This window comes from Stenella coeruleoalba, assembly GCF_951394435.1.
Source record: "Stenella coeruleoalba genome assembly, chromosome: Y".
In the NCBI taxonomy this organism is placed as follows: domain Eukaryota; kingdom Metazoa; phylum Chordata; class Mammalia; order Artiodactyla; family Delphinidae; genus Stenella; species Stenella coeruleoalba.
Window position 1 is genome coordinate 1525888 of NC_137168.1, and position 24849 is coordinate 1550736.

Below are 24849 nucleotides of genomic sequence, written 5' to 3' on the forward strand. Positions count from 1 at the left end.
CTAGAGACTCATAAAGACTGAAAATGTGGAGATGGAAAAAGATATTCCATGCAAATGGAAACCAAAAGAAAGCTGGAGTAACAGTTCTCATATCGGAAAAAATAGACTTTAAAATAAAGACTATTAGAAGACCCAAAAAGGACACTACATAATGATCAAGAGATCGATCCAAGAAGAAGATATAACAATTGTAAATATTTATGCACCCAACATAGGAGCACCTCAATACATAAGGCAAATACTGACAGCCATAAAAGGGGAAATCGACAGTAACGCATTCATAGAAGGGAATTTTAACACCCCACTTTCACCAATGGACAGATTATCAAAAATGAAAATAAATAAGGAAACACAAGCTTTAAATGATACAGTAAACAAGATGGACTTAATTGATATTTATAGGACATTCCATCCAAAAACAACAGAATACACATTTTTCTCAAGTGCTCATGGAATATTCTCCAGGATAGATATATCTTGGGTCACAAATCAAGCCTTGGTAAATTTAAGAAAATTGAAATCATATCAAGTATCTTTTCCGACCACAATGCTAAGAGACTAGATATCAATGACAGGAAAAGATCTGTAAAAAATACAAACACATGGAGGCTACACAATACAATACTTACTAACGAAGTGATCACTGAAGAAGTCAAAGAGGAAATCAAAATATACTTAGAAACAAATGACAATGGAGACATGATGACCCAAAACCTATGGGATGCAGCAAAAGCAGTTCTAAGAGGGTAGTTTATAGCAATATAATCCTACCTTAAGAAACAGGAAATATCTCGAATAAACAACCTAACCATACACATAAAGCAATTAGAGAAAGAAGAACAAAAAAACGCCCCATAGTTAGCAGAAGGAAGGAAGTCATAAAGATGAGATCAGAAATAAATGAAAAAGAAATGAAGGAAATGATAGCAAAGATCAATAACACTAAAAGCTGGTTGTTTAAGAAGATAAACAGAATTGAAAAACCATTAGCCAGACTCATCAAATAAAAAAGGGAGAAGACTCAAATCAATAGTATTAGAAATGAAACAGGAGAAGTAACAACTGACACTGCAGAAATACAAAAGATCATGACAGATTACTACAAGCAACTCTATGCCAATAAAATGGACAACCTGGAAGAAATGCACAAATTCTTAGAAATGCATAACCTGCGAAGACTGAATCAGGATGAAATAGAAAATATGAACAGACCAATCATAAGCACTGAAAATTAAACTGTGAATAAAAATCTTCCAACCGACAAAAGCCCAGGACCAGATGGCTTGACAGGCGAATTCTCTCAAACATTTGGAGAAGAGCTAACACCTATCCTTCTCAAACTCTTCCAAAATATAGCACAGGGGGGGAACATTCTCAAATTCATTCTATGAGGCCACCATCACCTTGATACCAAAACCAGACAAGGATGTCACAAAGAAAGAAGACTACAGGCCAATATCACTGATGAACATAGATGCAAAAATCCTCAACAAAAACTAGCAAACAGAATCCAAGAGCACATTAAAAGGATCATACACCATGATCAAGTGGGGTTTATTCCAGGAATGCAAGGATTCTTCAATATACGCAAAACAATCAATGTGATATACCATATTACCAAATTGAAGGAGAAAAACCATATGGTCCTCTCAATAGATGCAGAGAAAGCTTTCGACAAAATTCAACACCCATTTACGATAAAAAACCCTGCAGAAAGTAGGCATAGAGGGAACTTTCCTCAACATAATTAAGGCCATATATGACCAACTCACAGCCAACATCGTCTTCAATGGTGGAAAACTGGAAGCATTTCCACTAAGATCAGGCACAACACAAGGTTGCCCCCTCTCACCACTCTTATTCAACATAGTTTTGGAAGTTTTAGCCACAGCAATCAGAGATTAAAAGGAAATAAGAGGAATCCAAATAGGAAAAGAAGAATAAAGCTATCACTGTTTGCAGATGACATGACACTATACATAGAGAATCCTAAAGATGCTACCAGAAAACTACTAGAGCTAATCAATGAATTTGGTAAAGTAGCAAGATACAAAATTAATGCACAGAATACTCTGTCATTCCTATACCCTAATGATGAAAAATCGGACATTGAAATCAAGAAAACACTCCCATTTACCATTGCAATGAAAAGGGTAACAAATCTAGGAATAAACCTACCTAAGGAGACAAAAGACCTGTATGCAGAAAATTATAAGACACTGATAAAAGTAATTAAAGATGATACAAATAGATGGAGAGATATACAATGTTCTTGCATTGGAAAAATCAACAATTGTGAAAATAACTCTACTACCCAAAGCAATCTACAGATTCAATGCAATCCCTATCAACTACCACTGACATTTTTCACAGAACTAGAACAAAAACTTTCACAATTTGTATGGAAACACAAAAGACCCCGAATAGCCAAAGGAATATTGAGAACGAAAAATGGAGCTGGAGGAAGCTGGCTCCCTGACTTCAGACTATACTACAAAGCTACAGTAATCAAGACAGTATGGTACTGGCAAAAAAACTGAAATATAGATCAATGGAACAGGACAGGAAGCCCAGAGATATATCCACGCACATATGGTCACCTTCTCTTTGACAAAAGAGGCAGGAATGTACAGTGGAGCTTCTTCAATAAGTGGTGCTGGGAAAACTGGACAGGTACATGTAAAAGTATGAGATTAGAACACTCTCTAACATCATACACAAGAATAATCTCAAAATGGATTAAAGACCTAAATGTAAGGCCAGAAGCTATCAAACTCTTAGAGGAAAACATAGGCAGAACGCTCTCTATGACATAAATCACAGCAGGATCCTTTTTGACCCACCTCCTAGAGAAATGGAAATGAAAACAAAAATAAACAAATGTGACCAATGAAACTTCCAAGCTTTTGCACAGCAAAGGAAAACATAAATAAGACCAAAAGACAACCCTCAGAATAGGAGAAAATATTTGCAATGAAGCAACTGACAAAGGATATATCTCCAATATTTACAAGCAGCTCATGCAGCTCCATAACAAAAAACAAACAACCCAATCCAAAAATGGGCAGAAGACCTAAATAGACATTTCTCCAAAGAAGATATACAGACTGCCAACAAACACATGAAAGAATGCTCAACATCATTAATCATTAGAGAAATGCAAATCAAAACTACAATGAGATATCATCTCACACTGTTCAGAATGTTCGTCGTCAAAAAATCCATAAACATTAAATGCTGGAGAGGGTGTGGAGAAAAGGGAACACTCTTGCAGTGCTGTTGGGAATGTGAATTGGTACAGCCACTATGGAGAACAGTATGGAGGTTCCTTAAAAAACTACAAATAGAACTACCATATGACCCAGCAATACCACTACTGGGCGTATACCCTGAGAAAACCATGATTCAAAAAGTCATGTACCGAAATGTTCATTGCAGCTGTATTTACAATAGCCAGGAGATGGAAACAACTTTACTGTCCATCATCGGATGAATGGATAAAGAAGATGTGGCACATATATACAATGGAATATTACTCAGCCATAAAAAGAAACGCAATTGAGTTATTTGTAGTTAGGTGGATGGACTTAAAGTGTGTCATACAGAGTGAAGAAAGTCAGAAAGAGAACGATAAATAGCATATGCTAACAGATATATATGGAATTTAGGGAAAAGAAATGTCATGAAGAACCCAGGGGTACGACAGGAATAAAGACACAGACCTACTGGAGAATGACCTTGAGGATATGGTGAGGGGGAAGTGTACGCTGTGACAAAGTGAGAAAGTGGCACTGACATATATACACTACCAAACGTAAAAGAAATTGCTAGTGGGAAGCAGCCGTATAGCACACGGAGATCACCTCGGTGCTTTGTGACCATCTAGAAGGGTGGGATACGGAGGGTGGGAGTTAGGGAGACACAAGAGGGAAGAGATATGGGAACATATGTATAACTGATTTACTTTGTTATAAAGCAGAAACTAACACACCATTGTAAAGCAATTATACTCCAATAAAGATGTAAAAAAAAAAAAGACAATGCATTAAAAAAAATGTTAAAAAAGTGCATTCACTTCTCACAGTTTTAAGCTTACTTTGAATACTGAAAAAAAATGTCTTTATATAGAGAAACTATATTATTAAATTTTTAATGTGTGATGTTACATTATCTGTTTGCTTTAAGAGACCTAATCTTTTAGAGGAGAATTTCTCAACCTCAAAATTATTGACATTTTGGCCTTTTTTACATATGCATTGATGATAGTATTTCACTTACAGAACTTGATTCTAAGAAAATCAGAAATGTAAAGAAAGAACTATCCACAGAGTTGTTCACAGTAGGCTTACTGAAAACAGAAAAAGAAAAGTGTATGTTGGGGCATCTCATACCCAGCGGGTGCTATGAAATAAATTGTGGAGTATTTATGTAACAGATTATTTTGTATCCATTTACATGACGTTTAAAAGAAATTTTTACTGGCATGAAAATTTTTGCAGCATAGTATTAAGTAAAAACATCAGCCCTCAAATATATGATTATATATTATAAAAATTATATTATACATACAAACACACATATACAGTTGATCTCAGTTATTGAAGAAACATATATTCACGGAGACAAGTTTGAAAAGAAATAAACCAAAATATCAAGTAATTATACACAAGGTCTTTTCTAAAATGCTTTATTTTTAATATTTTTCTGCATTTTCTGATTTTTCTTAATAAGTGTCTGTTTTAAGATCAGAAAAATCAGAAATATCTATTTTAACAAGAAGAGCTAAAAATCTCTATAAAATTCATATCTATATAATTATTCAAAATAATGAAAAAAGTTTTCATTACTCATTCTATTTCATTTTTTATTCATTCATTTCATTATTTCATTTTTTATATTGAGAAGGCATGGAAACATGTAATATCTCATGAGAAATTTTTTCTTCAGTTAATATTTTAACATAAAACAACTCTGGTTTTTAGAGGGCAAATAATCTGGATAATATAAATAGTGTGAAATAAATAAGCATTAATTTACTTACTGTTGCTCTGCATGCTATATTGCTCTAGTGGTATTGTGTTCTATGTCTACTTCTTTCACAGTTTCAAGGAAGAAAAGTCAACAGTCTTTGTGTGCTTACTTGTAGATCTCTAAACCTAAAATATTCCAACTTGAAAGCTCAAAAATAAGAGTGAGAGACAAGTAAGTGAAAGGGGTACATAACGTTTTATGTTCACTTGGCTTTCAATGAATTACCTTTAGCAAAGTTCAAGATTATGTAAGCTCATCTCTGATATCTTTTCTTTACTTTTCAACCTACTACAATGTAATTGAGTCCCCAAAACTAAAAGGTAAAATCTCAGAAATGTTTTTATAGTCTGTCCCTCTTAACCCCCTACCCCCACTTGCCCCCTCGTCCCATCCCTCTCCCCACTGCTAACCACTAGTTTTTTTCTCTGTATCTCTGAGTCTGTCTCTGTTTTGTCATATTCATTCATTTTACTTTTTAGATACATGTAAGTGACAACATACAGTATTTGTCTTGCTCTGTCTGACTTATTTCACTAAGCTCAATACGCTACAGGTCCATCCATGTTGTTGCAAATGGCTATATATAGATAAGCAACAAGGATATATCATACAGCACAGGGACTACAGCCTTTATTTTATAATAAGTATAAATAGAGTAAATCTATAAACACATTGAATCATTATGTTGAACACTTGAAACTAGTATACTATTGTAAATCAACTATAACTTGACTTAAAGAAAAGAAAGGTTTTGATAGAGTTAGAATGAAATGTTTCAAATTAAAATGTCTGGATGTGTCCATATTATGTACAACAAAAGAAAATTAATCCATAAATACTGTATTGAAATATGAAAAGTGGAATTCAGAGAGTTCCTAATCAAGTGATAATAAATACAAAATAATTACATAATACTTATTATTCTATTATACACTATACAAAATAACATTCTTTTTATATAAGATGCTTATATAAAACTTTATGACTTTACTGTCCCAAGAATTAATAATTTTGATTAAGTTTCTCTGGAATCATTGATCCTCCCCTTGCCCCCCAAATTTACTTGTAGACATCTGCACCTTCAACATATCTTGTACCTTAAGCCCTAAGTTGCATTCTTGCAATACAGTTTTTAACTTATTCAGGAATAGATTTCCTGATTACAGATGTATCTGTGTTTATGATCACTTCATGAAACACAATCTTTTGAGAAAAGAATTCCCTGGTTGGCTGAAGGAACATTAAAATGTTAATATTCTTTGCTGGTTCCAGAAGAAGGAAATAAGAAATTCAGCAACCCAGAAATAAAGAAAAATGAAAATAATTTTTAGTTTGATGGAGCTAAGGAAATTATGTGTTCATGCTATTGAAATTGTCAATTATCAATGTCTCCTAGTATAACTTTTTTGTCAAGATAAAAGAGGCTTTGAAAATAAATATATTTTACATTTGTTTACTTGGTTGTTTTTTTAATAGTCACATAAAAGCCTACTCATCAACATTTAATGCTTGACAACAGGACTTCCAGGAAGAAAGATAATATAATAACATTTATTAGGCCTCTCACCTGTGCAGAATTGCAGAATATTTTCGTATGCATTATTTCATTGAATCTGTCCACCAGCTGTGAAAGAAACCCCTGTTACCCATGTCTTTTGACGCTTAAGAAACTTAACAAGAGGTTAGGAAGCAACTCAATATCACACAATTTAACGAGTCACTCTGAGTGGATTCAGGTATGATGATTCTAACTGAAATAACTCACACAGAAAAAGAAACATCATAAGATATCACTAATACACGGAATGTAAACTTGGCTACACAGGAACTGAATTACAAGCCACTAAATTAACCTTAGCCAGTGGAGGCAGACACCAAAACCAATGGGAATTATGAACGTGCAGACTGTGAAAAGGAGAACCAAAACACAGTAAGTTAAGCAAAATAGGAAGACATAAATACGCAGCAGATAAAGGAGCAAGGTAAAAACCCACCAGATCAAACAAATGAAGAGGAAATAAGCAGCCTACCTGAAAAACAATTCATGGTAATGACAGTAAAGTTGATCCAAATCTTGGAAATAGAATGGAGAAAATACAAGAAATGTTCATCTTTCCATGGTTCATTTTTCCTGCATGTTTGTATGCTCAGAAAAAAACCAAAAAACGTGGTATATTTGAATGATCACAGATAGGAGTGATACAAATTGAAGCCTTTGGTCTGAATGGCTGATGTATGCTATTGGAAACTCTTACATCAGTGAGTATTTGGGGCAGTAATGGGTATTTTTATCAGGTGTAGAGGTGATAAATAAATTATTATACAAGTTTACTACATCGACTATTTTGATTAACTCATACAATCTTTTCTAAAGCAAAGAACAAAATATAAAATAAGTTGAGTATTCAAGGATTAAAGGTGAGTGCTGAGTTATTACTATTCTGTTTATTGCCATTGTATGTTCCTCCTGATATAAATGATAATAGACATGTTCTATTGATTAAGGTAGGGAATTCTTGTGGAAATTGTTAATTTAATGGCTACTCTGAAAAATCTACATCAGATTTTACTTAGTTATTGGTCTTTTAAGATTTCATTGAAAATAAATATTGTGGTCTTGAATTTTATCTTTTGCAGAAAAATGTCTCTTCTTTATTGTCAAATACCTCTGTAAAATGACAAGATTCCACCATGGCAGAATTGCTGACATGCAGAACTGCTGTGTACTGGATTACTCTGCCCCCCACTGCCCATATTTATAATTAACTTAAGTTCTATTCCATTCCCTAGTTCTTCCTCTCAATCTTCTGGATATTGCTTTAGAGACCAACTGCTTGCATAATTAACACTAAACCCAGAGGTACGTTTATTTAATAATGCATTTTTAAATATATATGTTCATGACTGGGTTGCATAGACTCTATAGATGAAAGCAACATGTTTGCTCCTCTTTCTTAGAGTCTGGGTTAACTAAATACCAGATGCTGTTTGTCATTGCACTTCTTTGCTCTTCGATATCTCTCTGGAGGAACATCACAGTGTTCACAATGTGGTGGCCTTGCTGAAAGACTTCTTGTTGGATCCCCTTCTCACCAGGGATCTGTACACAGCTTTCATCAATACTCTCTGTGCAAAATCCAGTGATTTGAAGAAATGAGTCCCTGGGTTACTGGGATGTCCAATTCACTCATCAAACCTGGTACATGTTTTCCTAATAACTTTTCACCGTATTTATTGGTCTTTAATGATCGGGCTATTGGGGAAATTTTCTGAGACTTATCCTAGGGAGAATTAGCAAGAAGAAAGTTGCAATAAAACAAGTGGAAGTAACAAAGAAAAATTTGGGATGCCTTTAAACGACTCTAGGATACTAGAGATTGCTATAAATTGATGATTTGGAGTAACAGACAGAGTTCACACTGAGTCTGTGCCTAAAATTGAGTTTGCATTTCTGGAACCTAGAGTGAGAAAGGGGGGCAGGAAACATTCCAGGGAAATCAGGATGGCATAGCCCAGTGTCAGGACTTCCAGTGTGGCTGCTTCAGGTCTAGAGACACAGATCCCACACAGGGGAAAAGGACAAGGAGAGGGAGGAGGAACAATCAGAACTGTTTCAGCCTCCATGAATTTCTTCATCCATGCTACAGTTAAGATCACAAAAGAGAGAGAAGACACTGACATTGGGCCGTATCTTGATTATTGCCAACAAAAAGTATACCTCATATATTGCTCAACAGACAACGGCCTCAAATGTGCTCTAAACTCAAATTTAAGAACATTCACAGGTTCTCAGTCATTGTTAGCAAATAGTTAACAACCATGGATGACTGTGATCCATAAAATATGTGATGATTTATACCAGGGAAAGGAGTGAGAAGAAAATAAGGGACATGAAGTTACCTTTCTAACCTGGATTATAATGATTTCTCTGGATGTTACATTTCCCCAGGTCGATTTTATCTTTCTATCTCTCATAGAACCTTACTGTTAAATTGTTAAAGCAATGGGAGAGTGGGTGAAGGAATGAAATGTGATCTGCCTTGCTAATCCTTTTCTGAAGGCAGTTGAGCATGAAGGGCATGACGTCCCCCTTTGACTTACTTGAAGCGCCTCTTTTTGCTTTGCTTAGTGTTGGAGCCTGAGGAAGAGCTGGCCACCTTGCAGCTCCTCATATACCTTCTACCTCCCTGCAATTGTGACATGCTTCACCGGCTGCTGCAGTTCCTCTCCATCACGGCCAGGCACACTGAGGACAACATCAGCAAAGACGGGTAAGAGCTGTGCTGCCCACCACCATGACAGATGCTCTGGTTCTTCCTTTTACCTGTTTTAAAAGGGAGACCTAAAAAATAATACAAATGGATGACTATGCAAAACAGAAACAGTACATCAAGGAGGCAGCCCCGAGAGAGCACTGCAGTGTTGAGACCATCTTAACACAGTACATGTGACTCAAGGCAGCCATGTGGCTGACAGGGCCTTGGTGCTCCAGCTGAATGTCAGGCCTGAGCCTCTGAGGTGGGAGAGCCGAATTCATGACATTGGTCCACCAGAGACCTCCTGGCCCCAAGTAAGACCAATTGGTGAGAGGTCTGCCAGAGATCTCTGTCTCAACGTTATGACCCAGCTCCACCCAACAGCCAGCAACCTCCAGTGCTGGATGCCCCATGCCAAACAACTAGCCAGACAGGAACATAACCCCACCCATCAGCAGAGAGGCTGTGTAAAATCATACTAAGTTCACAGATACCCCAAAATACAGCACCGGATGCCGACCTGTCCACTGAAAAGACAAGATCCAGCCCTACCCACCCTGCCTGGAACACAGGCACCAGTCCCCTCCACCAGGAAGCCTACACAAGCCACTAAATTAACCTTAGCCAGTGGAGGCAGACACCAAAACCAATGGGAATTATGAACATGCAGACTGTGAAAAGGAGAACCAAAACACAGTAAGTTAAGCAAAATAGGAAGACATAAATATGCAGCAGATAAAGGAGCAAGGTAAAAACCCACCAGATCAAACAAATGAGGAGGAAATAAGCAGCCTACCTGAAAAACAATTCATGGTAATGACAGTAAAGTTGATCCAAATCTTGGAAATAGAATGGAGAAAATAAAAGAAATGTTAACAAGGACCTAGAAGAACTAAAGAGCAAACAGACAATGATGAAAAACACAACAAATGAAATTAAAAATACTCTAGAAGGAATCAATAGCAGAATAACTGAGGCAGAAGAATGGATAAGTGACCTGAAAGAAAAAAAGTGGAAATAACTACTGAGAAGCAAGATAAAGAAAATGAATGAAAAGAATTGAGGACAGTCTCAGAGACTTCTGGGACAATATAAAATGCACCAGCATTCATATTATACAGGTCCCAGCAGAAGAAGAGAAAATGAAAGTGTCTGAGAAAATATTTGAAGAGATTATAGTTGAAAAATTCCCTAACATGGGAGAGGAAATAGTCAAGTCCAGTCAAGTCCAGGAAGCGCAGAAAGTCCCATACAGGATAAATCCAAGGAGGAACACACCAAGACACATATTAATCAAACTATCAAAAATTGAATTCAAAGAAAAAATATTAAAAACAGCAAGGGGAAAGCAACAAGTAATATAAAATGGAATCCCCATAGGGTTAACAGCTGATCTTTCAGCAGAAACTCTGCAAGCCAGAGGGAGTGGCAGGACATATTTAAAGTGATGAAAGGGAAAAAACTATAACCAAGATTACTATACCCTGCAAGGATCTCATTCAGATTCGACAGAGAAATTAAAACATTTACAGACAAGCAAAAGTTAAGAGAAGGCTTCCCTGGTGGCACAGTGGTTGAGAGTCTGCCTGCCGATGCAGGGGACGTGGATTCGTGCCCCGGTCCGGGAGGATCCCACATGCCGCGGAGCAGCTGGGCCCGTGAGCCATGGCCGCTGAGCCTGCGCGTGCAGAGCATGTGCTCTGCAACTGGAGAGGCCAAGGCAGTGAGAGGCACGCGTACCGCAAAAACAAAAACAAAAAAACGAACAAAAAGTTAAGAGAATTCAGCACCACCAAACCAGCTTTACAACAAATGCTAAAGGAACTTCTCTAGGCAGGAAACAAGAGCAGGAAAAGAACTACAATAACAAAACCAAAACAATTAAGAAAATGGTAATAGGAATATACATATAATTACCTTAAATATAAATGGATTAAACGCTCCAACTAAAAGACAGACACTGGTGGAACAGATACAGAAACAAGACCTGTATATATGCTGTCTACAAGAGACCCACTTCATACCTAGGGACACATACAGACTGCAAGTGAGGGGATGGAAAAGATATTCCATGCAAATGGAAACCAGAAGAAAGCTGGAGTAGCAATTCATATCAGACAAAACAGAATTTAAAATAAATACTATTAGAAGAGACAAAGAGGGACACTACATAATGATCAAGGGATCTATCCAAGAAGAAGATAAAACAATTGTAAATATTTATGCCCCTACATGGAGCACCTCAATATATAAGGCAAATGCTAACAGCCATAAAAGTGGAAATTGACAGTAACACAATAATAGTAGGGGACTTTAACACTGCACATTCACCAAAGGACAGATCATCCAAAATGAAAATAATTAAATACAAGCTTTGAATGACACATTAAACAAGATGGACTTAATTGATATTTATAGGACATTCCATCAAAAAACAACAGAATACATTTTCTGCTCAAGTGTTCATGAAACATTCTCCAGGATAGATCATATCATGGATCACAAATCAAGCTTTTGTAAATTTAAGAAAATTGAACTCATATCTTTTCTAACCACAACGCTATGAGACTAGATATTAATTACAGGAAAAAAACCCGTAAAATATACAAATACATGGAGGCTAAACCATATGCTGCTAAATAACCAAGAGATCATTGAAGAAATCAAAGAGGAAATCAAAAAATATCTAGAAACAAATAATGAAAACATGATGACCCAAAACCTATGGGATGCAGCAAAAGCAGTTCTAAGAGGGAAGTTTATAGCAATACAATCCTACCTCAAGAAACAAGAAAAATCTCAAATAAACAACCTAACCTTATACCTAAAGCAGTTAGAGAAAGAAGAACAAAAAAATCCCCAAAATTAGGAGAAGGAAAGAAATCATAAAGATCAGATCAGAAATAGATGAAAAAGAAATTAAAGAAACAATAGAAAAGATCAATAAGACTAAAAGCTGGTTCCCTGAGAAGATAAACAAAATTGATAAACCAGTAGACAGACTCATCAAAAAAAAAAGGGAGAAGACTCAAATCAATAGAATTAGAAATGAAAAAGGAGAAGTAACAACTGACACTGCAGAAATATAAAAAACCATGAAGGATTACTACAAGCAACTATATGCCAGAAAAATGGACCACCAGGAAAATATGGACATATTCTTAGAAACGCACGACCTTCTGAGATTTAAACAGACAAATCAGAAGCACTGAAATCGAAACTATGATTAAAAATCTTCCAACAGGGCTTTCCTTGTGGCGCAGTAGTTGACAGTCTGCCTGCCAATGCAGGGGAAGCGGGTTCGTGCCCCGGTCTGGGAGGATCCCACATGCCGCGGGGCGGCAGGGCCCGTGAGCCATGGCCGCTGGGCCTGCATGTCTGGAGCCTGTGTTCCACAACGGGAGAGGCCACAACAGTGAGAGGCCTGTGTACTGCAAAAAATAATAATAAAATCTTCCAACAAACAGAAGTCCAGGAGCAGATGGCTTCACAGGCGAATTCTATCAAACATTTAGAGAAGAGCTAACACCTTTCCTTCTCAAACTCTTCCAAAATATAGCAGAGGGAAGACCACTCCCAAAATCATTTTACAAGGTCACCATCAGCTTGATACCAAAACCAGACAAAAATGTCACAAAAAAAGAAAACTACAGACAATATGAACATAGACGCAAAAATCCTCAAGAAAATTGTAGCAAACAGAATCCACATTAAAAGGATCATACACCATGATCAAGTGGTGTTTATCCCAGGAATGCAAGGATTCTTCAATATATGCAAATCAAGCAATGTGATACACCATATTAACAAACTGAAGGATAAAAACCATATGATAAACACAATAGAGGCAGAAAAATCTTTCAACAAATTCAACACCCATTTATGATAAAAACTCCCCAGAAAGTAAACAGAGAGGGAACTTACCTCAACAAAGAAAAGGTCATGTATGACAAACCCACAGCCAACCTCATTCTCAATACTTAAAAACTGAAACCATTTCCTCTAAAATCAGGAAGAAGATAAGGATGCCACCTCTCACCACTATTATTCAACATAGTTTTGGAAGTTTTAGCCACAATAATCAGAAAAGAAGAAGAAATAAAAGGAATGCAAATCAGAAAAGAAGTAAAGCTGTTACTGTTTTAAATGACATGATACTATACATAGACAATCCCAAAGATTTTGCCAGAAATGTACTAGAGCTAATCAATGAATTTGTTAAAGTAGCAGGATACAAAATTAATGCACCGAAATCTCTTGCATTCCTATATACTAATGATGAAATATCTGAAATAGAAATAAGGAAACACTCCCATTTACCACTGCAACAAAAAGAATAAAATATCTAGGAATAAACCTACCTAAGAAGACAAAATACCTGTATGCAAAAAACTATGACACTTATGAAAGACATTAAAGATGATACAAACAGATGGAGAAATACACCATGTTCTTGGATTGGAAGAATCAGCATTGTGAAAATGACTATAATACCCAAAGCTATCTACATATTCCATGCAAGCCCCATCAAACTACTAATGGCATTTTTCACAGAACTAAAACAAAAAATTTCACAATTTGTATGGAAACACAAAAGACCCTGACAGCCAAAGCAATCTGGGGAAAGAAAAACGGGGCTGGAGGAATCAGGCTCCTGGACTTCGGACTATACTAAAAAGCTACAGTAATCAAGACAATATGGTACTGGCACAAAAACAGAAATATAGATCAATGGTACGGGATAGAAGCTCAGAGATAAACTCACGCACATATGATCACCTTAGCTTTGATAAAGGAGGCAAGAATATACAGTGGAGAAAAGACAGCCTCTTCAATAAGTGGTGCTGGGAAAACTGGACAGCTACACATAAAAGAATGAAATTAGAACACTCCCTAACACCATACACAAAAATAAACTCAAAATGGATTAAAGAGCTAAATGTAAGAGCAGACACTATAAAACTCTTAGAGGAAAACATAGGCAGAGCACTCTATGACATACAACACAGCAAGATCCTTTTTGACCCACCTCCTAGAGAAATGGAAATAAAAATAAACAAATGGGACCTAATGAAACTTAAAAGCTTTGCGCAGCAAAGGGAAACATAAACAAGATGAAAAGACAACCCTCAGAATTATAGAAAATATTTTCAAATGAAGCCACTACAAACGATTAATCTCCAAAATTTACAAGCAGCTCATGCAGCTCAATAACACAAAAACAAACAACCCAATCCAGAAGACCTAAATAGACATTTCTCCAAAGAAGATATATAGACTGCCAACAAACACATGAAAGAATGCTCAACATGATTAGAGAAATGCAAATCAAAACTACAATGGGATGTAATCTCACACCAGTCAGAATGGCCATCATCCAAATATCTACAAAGAATAAATGCTCAAGAGGGTGTGGAGAAAAGGGAACACTCTTGCATTGCTGGTTGGAATGTAACTTGATACATCCACTATGGATAACAGTATGTAGGTTCCTTAATAAACTGCAAATAGAATTACCATACGACCCAGCAATCCCACTACTGGGCATATACCCTGAGAAAACCTTAATTCAAAAACAGTCATGTACCGCTATGTTCATTGCAGCACTATTTACAATAGCCAGGACATGGAAGCAACCTAAGTTTCCATCGACAGCTGAATGGATAAAGAAGATGTGGCACATATATACAATGGAATATTATTCAGCCATAAAAAGAAAAGAAACTGAGTTATTTGTAATGAGGTGGATGAACCTAGGGTCTGTCATACAGAGTGAAGTAAGTCAGAAAGAGAAAAACAAATACTGTATGCTAACACATATATATGGAATCTAAAAAAAAATAAAGAAAAAATGTTTCTGATAAACATAGGGGCAGTACAAGAATAAAGATACAGATGTAAAGAACGGACTTGAGACATGGGGAGGGGGAAGGGTAAGCTGAGACGAAGTGAGAGAGTAGCATTGATATATATACACTACTAAATGTAAAATAGATAGCTAGTGGGAAGCAGCCGCATAGCACAGGGAGATCAGCTCAGTGCTTTTTGACTACCTAGAGGGGTGGAATAGGGAGGGTGGGAGGGAGACACAAGAGAGAGGGGATATAGGCATATATGTATACATATAGCTGATTCACTTTGTTATACAGCAGAAACTAACACACCATTATAAAGCAATTTTACTCCAATAAAGATGTTTAAAAAACCAAAAACAGAAACAGCCTCACAAACGTAGGAAACAAATGTGTGGTTAAAAACGGGAGAGGGATGGAAGGGATGAATTAGTGTCGTGGATTAACAGAAACAAACTACTATACATAAAGTAGAAAAGCAACAATATATATAGTGTATAGCACAGGGAATTATACCCACTGTCTGGTAATAACCTATAATGGAATATAATCTGTAAAAATACTGAATCACTATGCTATACACTTGAAACTAACACAATATTGTAAATCAATTATACTTCAACTTTTTTCTTAAAAAGGGGAGAGCTACACATTTGGTCAGATGTTTTACCTGGAGAAAATGAAGCTTCCCTCTCCTGGCTTATGTGTCTGTGTAGGAAGAGAACTAATTCAGGGTTGTTTTTCTCTTTTATTTCCTCCCTTTCTTAGGAGGCACAGTTCCTACGAGCACATTGGCCATTAATCTCCTTGTATGTTTCAAGAATGCTTCCAAATGAGGCTGTCATTTTCCATGATGATGCTTTACTCAAAACCCTGAATTTTCATTTGTGTGAAGAAGATAATTAGCTACAGAGGTGCTTACAAGCATGAAAAATGGAGTAATGGAGGTGGGGGAGATGGATGTCCTTGTAACTCATTTGATCTGCTTCTTTAACTTGAAGCCCAAATATAAGGTCACCTCTTCATTCTTCCATTTTATTCTGGAGCACCCATGTGTCCTATGGCTAGAAGTCTAGGATCTTTCTTTTTAGAGGTCTTTTTTCTCCTTCAATCTGCCCCCAAAATATGGGTCAATGAAGGGAGAGTGGATCCTTTCCACTTGACGTGGAAAGAAGTAGAAGGTCATAACTATTGACCATTGTCATGCATTTCAATGCCACATGGTATCAACTGCTAAAGACAGGTTCTGCACCATGTACCCCGTAGTCACTGTAGATTTGCAGAGTTATTAGAACATCCTAGCAGACAGCAGTAAAATATATTGAGGAAGTCTCCTTTTTATAAATCATACAAAATTTCTGCATTGGTTAGTGATACAGTAGGTCCAGTGACTAGTAAACGAAGTTGAGAAAAAATATATATATATGTATTTATGATATATATTTTATATATATATATTTATAAAAATACATATATATTTGTTATTTTCTATACTGTACCATATTTTCTATGCTGTACCATCTAGAATTTGGAGGTGGAAAAGGTAAAGACACACGGCACATATACAGCTCACAATCTCAGCAAAACTTCAGAGAAATATGGGATAGACATCAGTAAGAAAAATTATGAACAGCTCCATGGAGCAGATCAAATTTAAGCTACACATTAAAGAGATTCAGTAAATCAACTGTATAAGCACAGCATAGGGATGGCAGTCAGCTAAACCTCTTTCAATAGAGATTAGGAATAGAAGGAAGGAATGAGACGGGTTTTTGTTTACTATTTAGTTGGTTTGGCATGATCAAGTAGAAAGAACTATAGCTGTCAACTATATAGAGGATGAAAATCAAAAATTTAAATATAGTTCAAGAAACAATATTTTTCAACTATTTCTCATCTATTTGTTTTATTATTTATTTATTATGTAAATGTTTTTATGGATTGCAACAGGAAAGACAAACAAGCCTGTGTATTGAGAAACTTGGAGACTTGCACAGGATCTACCAACATCTTGTTACTTTCCCTTGTAATTATAAAATAGGGGGAAAGAGGAAGAAAAATGGAGCTGGAGGGGTCTTAGATTTCTTATGTATAAAATGCATGTAATATTTCCTTTCTAATAAATGCTTAAAATGTAATGCATTATTAACTGATGATATCTTAAAGATGTCAAAAATAACGGTATGAGAAAAATTATTGACTATTCAATCAGTGCTTTTGTGGGAAAAATAGAGATATTTCATCAAATAATGGTATCCTATCTTTTTGTGTTTCATTCCATTTTGTTTAGCTTACATTTGTTGGTTTCCTGTGCTCCTCAAGAAAAAAAAAGTAATTCTCAAATATAAGAAATATTTAATTTTTCTAAAGCAAATTTTGCAGGGAGAAAATTGAAACCTCTTCATCAGTGGTTTTTCAGAGACATTATCATTGCATGAAAGTAAAGAAAAAAATAGATACTTCTCTGGTAACATAGTTCATAGCTTTCATTCACTTCTTAAACGATTTATAAGGTAAAATATAGTTTATAAATCAGCAATCCAGTGCCATTCTTACTGAATTTTGGGAAGCATATGCCACTAGGAGTGGTAGGTTGCCAGGACCACGTCAAGGGTAAGGCAAATGAGGCCTTTCCCTTAAAGGAGGTATCAAACCCTCAATAATCTAGATAGTGTTTTAATGTGATATTTTAAAAAATCGAATGATCATAAAAAACATCTATGATGAACAAGAGTAACACTTTCAACAAATACCAGATTATTACAGGTATTAGAGGGATGCAATTGATGAAAACTGGGAGACACATGTTCACAAATAAGAAAATGGTGTAAAGTAGGGCCATAAGGTTTGCTTTACAACTCCACCACTCTTCAGCCATGGGCTCTAGTTATTACTTCCCTCATGTATGAATAAGGATAAGAATATAAGTAGCTTCATCAAAGCTTATAGTTAAAAAGAGCTAGAAACAGCTAAAAAGAAGCTCCCAAGTGCATTAGTGCATTAACCAATAATAAATGCTAAACTTTTATTAAATGTTAGGTATTCATCTTAGAATAAACTGTTGGGCTTAGGAATTCTTTAGTGTGCTTATTTAATGAAGATAATTTTTCCATTGTAAATTCATCAATGTACTTTGACTTAAATAGCTAATTAAATAAATATATTTAAATATATATTTGTACAAAATTAAAGTATTTTTATAAATTTTAAATAATTTTACATAGAAATCGAAAAAATATATTTAATATATCAATATGTAACTATATAGTGTATTTATATACTTAATATATAAAGTTTGTATATATATATATATTCAGACATACACATATATATATGAATATGGAGGACAAAGGAGGAAGCCTTCTGTGAGCACATCCAGTTTCCAGTTTAAGAAAACAAAAAACAGAATAAAACAACAAAAACAATGCACTAATAAAATTCAGCAAGGAATGGCTTGGTCATTGTCTGTAATTGGTGTGCAATTTTCCAGATAAAATGTGTTGCATTCCCAGAATAGCAACAGGGGAGGAGCAGAATGGAAACAGAATTCCAAATTACCTTTGTAAAAATATTCATTTAAATTAAAAAACCTTCTATTAATTTTTTTTTATGTTTAAAATTTACATTACTTTGCTTAGTGAAGAGAAAGGAGTAGAAAAAAGCACTTGAAAGACCTCTGCGTTCAAAAGGGACAAATATTTAAATTGCACACCACACACATTTTTATTCTTAACCATGAATTTCTAGAGAAATGAAAACAATTTTGATGTTAATGAAACAAAACAGAAATAAAAGAAAGTAAACTGCAAGAGACAACACATTTAAAATTCCCAGTGCTAACCCATGAAATAATTTCACATAGCCCCAAGTCATAGCTGAAAATAGCTTCGCCTTCTAAAAATAATGCACCCTGTGTGTCACACTGGGATGGTGGGGCTCCACAGTACAAGGGTGGGACTGAAGACTTTGTCTTAGCTGTCAACCAGTACTCTTGAATTCTATGTTGTGCATACAGTTGCTTCTCAAAGGGGCTACACATTTTCCCAAGCAAAGGATTCCTAAAAAGTCATAGTCCCCTACTTATCCAGACATTTCTAGATTTTCAACTAATATTCACAAGAGAAAAAAAATTCACCTAGAGATTTTCAACAAGGTGAGATTTTGCAATGCCTGGGAGACGTTTTTAGCAGAGGGCTGCTGACATCTTGTGGATGCTGCTAAACATGCCTTTTAAAATTTCAGTTGTAGGAATTCTTTCTCACACAATATTGAGAGAAGTTAAAAAAATGCATTTTAAAGATTTTTTTGTTGCATTGTGTATAGTGAAATAAGAAATTTTAAAATGTAAGTATTCATGACATCTCTCCTGGCTTTCCCAGAAGTGGCTCAAATACTCATCTCAACTAAATCTGAACTTATTACCTTCCATTCCTTTCTACCTCTCCACAAACCTGATACTCTCTCAATTGTTCAACGGCTCCATGGTTATGTTTTCAACCAGAAGCCCACAGTCACCCTCAGCATTACTCCTTCATTCTACTCCCTTCTTATAACTTCAGAAGCCGTGCCTTTTCCCTTCTTCTTAACTAGACGGTTGCAGTGTGTCACAGATAGTCTCATTTCATTTCAACCATCATCGGTGGTACATAGACTCCTAACATGTACATATGGTACATATACTCCTAACATGGTTCCTCCTAACATGTAAGTCCCAACTTCTATCTCTTATGTTCAGAATCCTCTTGGCCTTAGATCACTAAACCTAGATATAAATTTCTTGTGTAATGCACAAATATCTTCTTTCCTGGACCTTGCCTCATTTTCCTGCAGAACCTTCGGCCACACTGAGCTTCCTGGGGCACCCTGATATATTTACAAGTTTCTGTCTTTACATATGTTTTTTCCTCCACTATAAAAGTTCCTCATGTCCCAGGTACTCTCTTTTTCAGACCAAATTCTAGACTTCCTTCAAAATTTTGTGTAAATACTACCATCTCTGAGATAGTGTCCCTAGGGCTTCCAGAATTTATAGCGTCATGTGTTTTGCTCACTATTGTAAATGATGATAAGGTATTTTTCCTCCCTAAAATATTAAGTCCTTAAAATGAGGACTGTATTATAATTATTTTTGAAATTTAAAAAATAAAACCCATAAAAATGTCTAGCCTATGGTAGATGCTAGACTGAATATGGAAAGATGATTGTTGGGTGGGTGGATGGATGGACGGATGATGGATGAGTTGATAGATGGGAGGATGGACATCAATATTTCTTACCTGCAGAGAGAACAGAAAGCTTATATAGAACAAATTTCATAATATGATTTCAATATTCAAACTTTTACTCAATATGCTATTAAAATGGCTTCTGAGCTATAAATTTTAATCCAAGATAGGATAAAACAAGCAAAATTAAGGGAAAAAGTAGAAAAAGTTTCCATTGTTGAACCACCTAGAGTTTTGAAAGGCAAAAATAATTTTAAAAACCCTTGTGTTCTCTTATTTTGAGGTCACTGAGAACGAAATGACATCTGTAAACTTAGCATATCCGGACCAACGTTCTGCAAAAGCAGAAGTTGTCAAAGAATTCTCAATCCAAGGTTTGGCCTACATTGAGAAGGGTATGGCCATTATTTCTGTAGTGCAGAAAATGATTGAATATTATGAAACCTTGTTCATAGTACGTAGCCCTTCTTGAGCAGAATGTCTTGGAGAATTTGCCTGTCAGGTGCCACGTGGTAGCTTAATTACCTGTCAGGTGCCAGGTGGTTGCTTAATAAAACCTTCATCTAAACACTTTAGAAGCTAGAAGCTAGGCACTTGGGTAGAAATAGAAATTTCGAAACACATGATTTCACTGTAATTTGGTGGCTTCACTTTTAAACAAACATACCCAAAATTATAAATCCTGGTTTTTTGTCCCCTAAACAATAGGCTCTTTTTGGATACATTTAATTACCCATATAGCAATGTGCCTACTAAAAATATTCATAAGACCCTCAAAAGGGTTTACATCTGTGACCCTCATTATTCTTGAACCAAACTCAGTAGTCATCCCCTCTAAATGCAATATTGACATGTTATCTTTTACATGAAAATTTCCGTTTTTTCCTGTATCCTTCTTGTGTCATTTTCCATGCTATTTATTTGTCCATTCAGCCACACCAGCTTGATTGCTTTCTTTTTTTTTTTTTAACATCTTTATTGGAGTATAATTGCTTTACAATGGTGTGTTAGTTGCTGCTTTACAACAAAATGAATCAGTTTTATATATATATATATATGTTCCCATATCTCTTCCCGCTTGTGTTTCCCTCCCTCCCACCCTCCCTATTCCACCCCTCCAGGTGGTCACAAAGCACCGAGCTGATCTCCCTGTGCTATGCGGCTGCTTCCCATTAGCTATCTACCTTACGGTTGGTAGTGTATATATGTCCATGCCTCTCTCTCGCTTTGTCACAGCTTACCCTTCCTTCCCCCTCCCCATCGATGCTTACCTTATTTGGCATTGTGTTATAGTCATTAGGACTAATTCCTCTAACAGATCAGAAACATTTAAAACAAGAGCTGTACGCTTACAATTTCCCTATATCCTTGGTACACCTTTTGAAGACCCTCCCTCTGGTAGGTACTCAATAATTTTTTAGCTGTCGTTTGTGTTGAAGTACCAGCATCTATGGTAAAGTACTGATACCGACCAGGGTTCTTGGCCTTCCCTTAATCAATAGTAATTCATCAGAGGTCAGACAAAAATTCAGTCAAGGCTTTACTGGGGTCCTTGCTACAGCAGGGAGGAGCAAGAAGTAGTAACAGGTTCCCTTGCTAGCTTGCTCCCCAAGCGGGGAGGAGCTGGTTCTCTAGGGTAAGGGGAGGAGTGTGTCCAGGGGTCAGGTTGTAGGGGTGGCTTAAATGGCTTTCCCAACCCTCAAGTAGTGTTGAGTGCAGGGGGCATGTGCAGTACCCAGGTTTGCCCCCAACATCTTGTTTTTGCTCTTGTTTTGGTCTTCAAAAGTGGCAGTTGGGCTTTTTTTTTTTTGGTCTATTTGTATCTTTTGTCCAGAATTTGTCCCAAATACACAAGCATGCAGTCATTTTTAGTCCCATATGGTTTCTTTGTATTTTATTGCTCAAGGGAGGGTTTATCCAGGTGCAAGCATTGCAGCAAAGGGTCCCCAGGCCCCAGCTCCCAGCCTGTTTCAGTACTTCCTCCAGATTCCATGAAATATTAGAACAAATGCCAACTATCTTCTAACCACACAACCTGCATGTCAGAATTTACAGAAACTTTCCGTGTTCAGTCTTCCATTTCTCCTCACCGTAAATCCTACATACAACAATAGAACCTTCTTTGGCTACACCAGTATCCTAGTTTCTTTTTTTGAATCATCTTAATATCTTGTGTATACTGAGTTATTTCCTGCACTAGACTTCTTTTCATGTTTTTCTTCTACTAACTTTTGTGAATTTGACAGTCAATGATTTAAAAATCTTACCTTTTGTCTTACCTATATGATCTTGATCAAGTAGTTCCAAACACAATAAGAATCAAAATCAGATCTGTGAAATAGGAGAAGTAAAAATGTAACCTCATTCACAGGGTGGCTATCAAAATAGGTTAATAGGTAAAGTTATTTTGCAAATAGCATAATTCTAGGCAAATGCTAATTAATAGTTAACCTGAGTTGGGAAACACAAGCTGCCTCAAATCTCAGGGCTTCAACACTATAGTCATAAATGTCTTAATCAGATGGCTGGTGGATAGCCTTACTGGTAGTGACTTAAAGAACCCATCTTGCTTTTTTTTTTTTTTTTTTTTTTTTGTGGTACGCGGGCCTCTCACTGCTGTGGCCTCTCCCGTTGCGGAGCACAGGCTCTGGACGCGCAGGCTCAGCGGCCACGGCCCACGGGCCCAGCCGCTCCACGGCATGTGGGATCCTCCGGGGCCGGGACACAAACCCGTGTCCCCTGCATTGGCAAGCAGACTCCCAACCACTGCACCACCAGGGAAGCCCCCATCTTGCTTTTTGAGGCTCTGTCCCTATTATTTCACGGGCTAAACCTAGAAGGAATATCCATCCAGTCTGTGTGTGTCTTGAGCTCCGAGGCTAAGTCCCCTGTAGGTAGCATAATACAGATTTTTAAAATCTGGTCAGCCACCCTATGTGTTTTGTTCAGAACATTTAGTTCACTTACATTTAAGTTAATCATTGATAGGTATGTATGTACTGCCACTTTATTTGTTTTCTCTTTGTTTCTGTAGTTCTTTTTTTTTTTTTTTTTTTTGCGGTAAGCGGGCCTCTCACTGTTGTGGCCTCTCCTGTTGCAGAGCAACAGGCTCTGGACTCGCAGGCTCAGCGGCCATGGCTCACGGGAGCAGCTGCTCCACGGCACGTGGGATCCTCCTGTGCCAGGGCACGAACCTGTGTCCCCTGCATCGGCAGGCGGACTCTCAACCACTGCACCACCAGGGAAGCCCTCTGTAGTTCTTTTGTGTTCTTTTCTTCTCTTTGTTTCTTGATTGCAGTTTTATGGATTTCTTTAGTGTTGTGTTTGTATTTCTTTGTCTATTTTTTCTGTATTCAATGTAGGCTTTTGGTTTGTGGTTACCAAAACAGTTGAGGTTCATATATAACTATTTGTGTGTGTGTGTGTTACATATATAGCCATCTGTTTTAAGCTGTTAGTCACTAAAGTTCAAAAGTAGCAGAAAAGCATTTCTAGGGATTTATCCGTTTCTTCTAGGTTGTCTTTTTTTTTTTGGTGTACAATTGTTCATCATAATCTTATAAACTTTTGTATTTCTATTCTGTCAGTTGTAGCTTCTCCTTTTTCATTTCTGCATTTACTTATTTGAGTACCTTCTCTTTTTTCTTATTGAGTCTGTATAATGGTTTATCAATTTTCTTTGTCATTTCAAAGACCAGCTCTTAGTTTCATTAATGTTTTCCATTTAGTTTTAGTCTCTATTTTATGAGTTTCTATTATGATCGTTATTATTTCCTTTCTTGTACCATTTTTGGGTTTTGTTCATTCTTCTTTTTCTTGCCTCATTAGGTGTTTAAGAAATTTCTTGTTTTTAAAGCAGGGTTGTGTCACTTTAAACAGTCCTGTTAGTACTATTTTTGATGCATTCCTTAGATTTTGGAACATTATGTTTCACTTTTTCCTTTGCCTTCAGGTATTTTTTATTTCCACTTTGATTTTTTTGTGACCCATTATTTAGCAGCATATTGTTTAACCTCCACATGTTTGTGGAGAAATCAGCCTTACAAGAAATGTTAAAGGGTCTTCTTTAAATGAAACATAAAATGCTACAATTAGAAATTAGGATATGTATTTTAAAAATGCACTGGTAAAGGGAAAAAGTATTGAAGAGGATGAAATGATTTTAAACTCATTCTACAAGGCCAGCATTATCCTAACATGAAAACCATACGAGGCCAACACTAAAAAAGAAAATTACAGGCCAATATCATGGATAAACATAGAGGCAAATATCCTCAACAAAATATTAGCAAACCAAAATCATTAATACATTAAAAGAGTAATACAGGGCTTCCCTGGTGGCGCAGTGGTTGAGAGTCCGCCTGCCAATGCAGGGGACATGGGTTCGTGCCCCGGTCCGGGAAGATCCCACATGCCGCGGAGCGGCTAGGCCCATGAGCCATGGCCGCTGAGCCTGTGCATCTGGAGCCGCAACGGGGTAGCCAC

The 24849-nt window shown here is 36.5% G+C and overlaps 1 protein-coding gene across 5 annotated transcripts in view; it reads right to left on the reverse strand.

The window, feature by feature from the left end:
- LOC307181047 (H(+)/Cl(-) exchange transporter 4-like) overlaps positions 1-24849 on the reverse strand; it is a 215132-nt gene that overhangs the window by 14102 nt on the left and 176181 nt on the right. For 2 of the 5 annotated variants that reach the window (XR_013825848.1, XR_013825849.1), the window contains exons 11-13: positions 9133-9355; positions 6599-6655; positions 5042-5178 (exon numbers count right to left, since the gene is read on the reverse strand). Coding sequence is in view for 3 of the 5 variants with exons in the window: in XM_079911817.1 (XP_079767943.1) it covers positions 9237-9355 (119 nt within the window). In the remaining 2 variants the exon portion in view is untranslated. Of the gene's footprint in view, positions 1-5041; positions 5179-5432; positions 9356-18372; positions 20416-22631; positions 22696-24849 lie in introns of those variants that run through there. The other 3 variants (XM_079911819.1, XM_079911818.1, XM_079911817.1) reach the window with 3 other exon arrangements.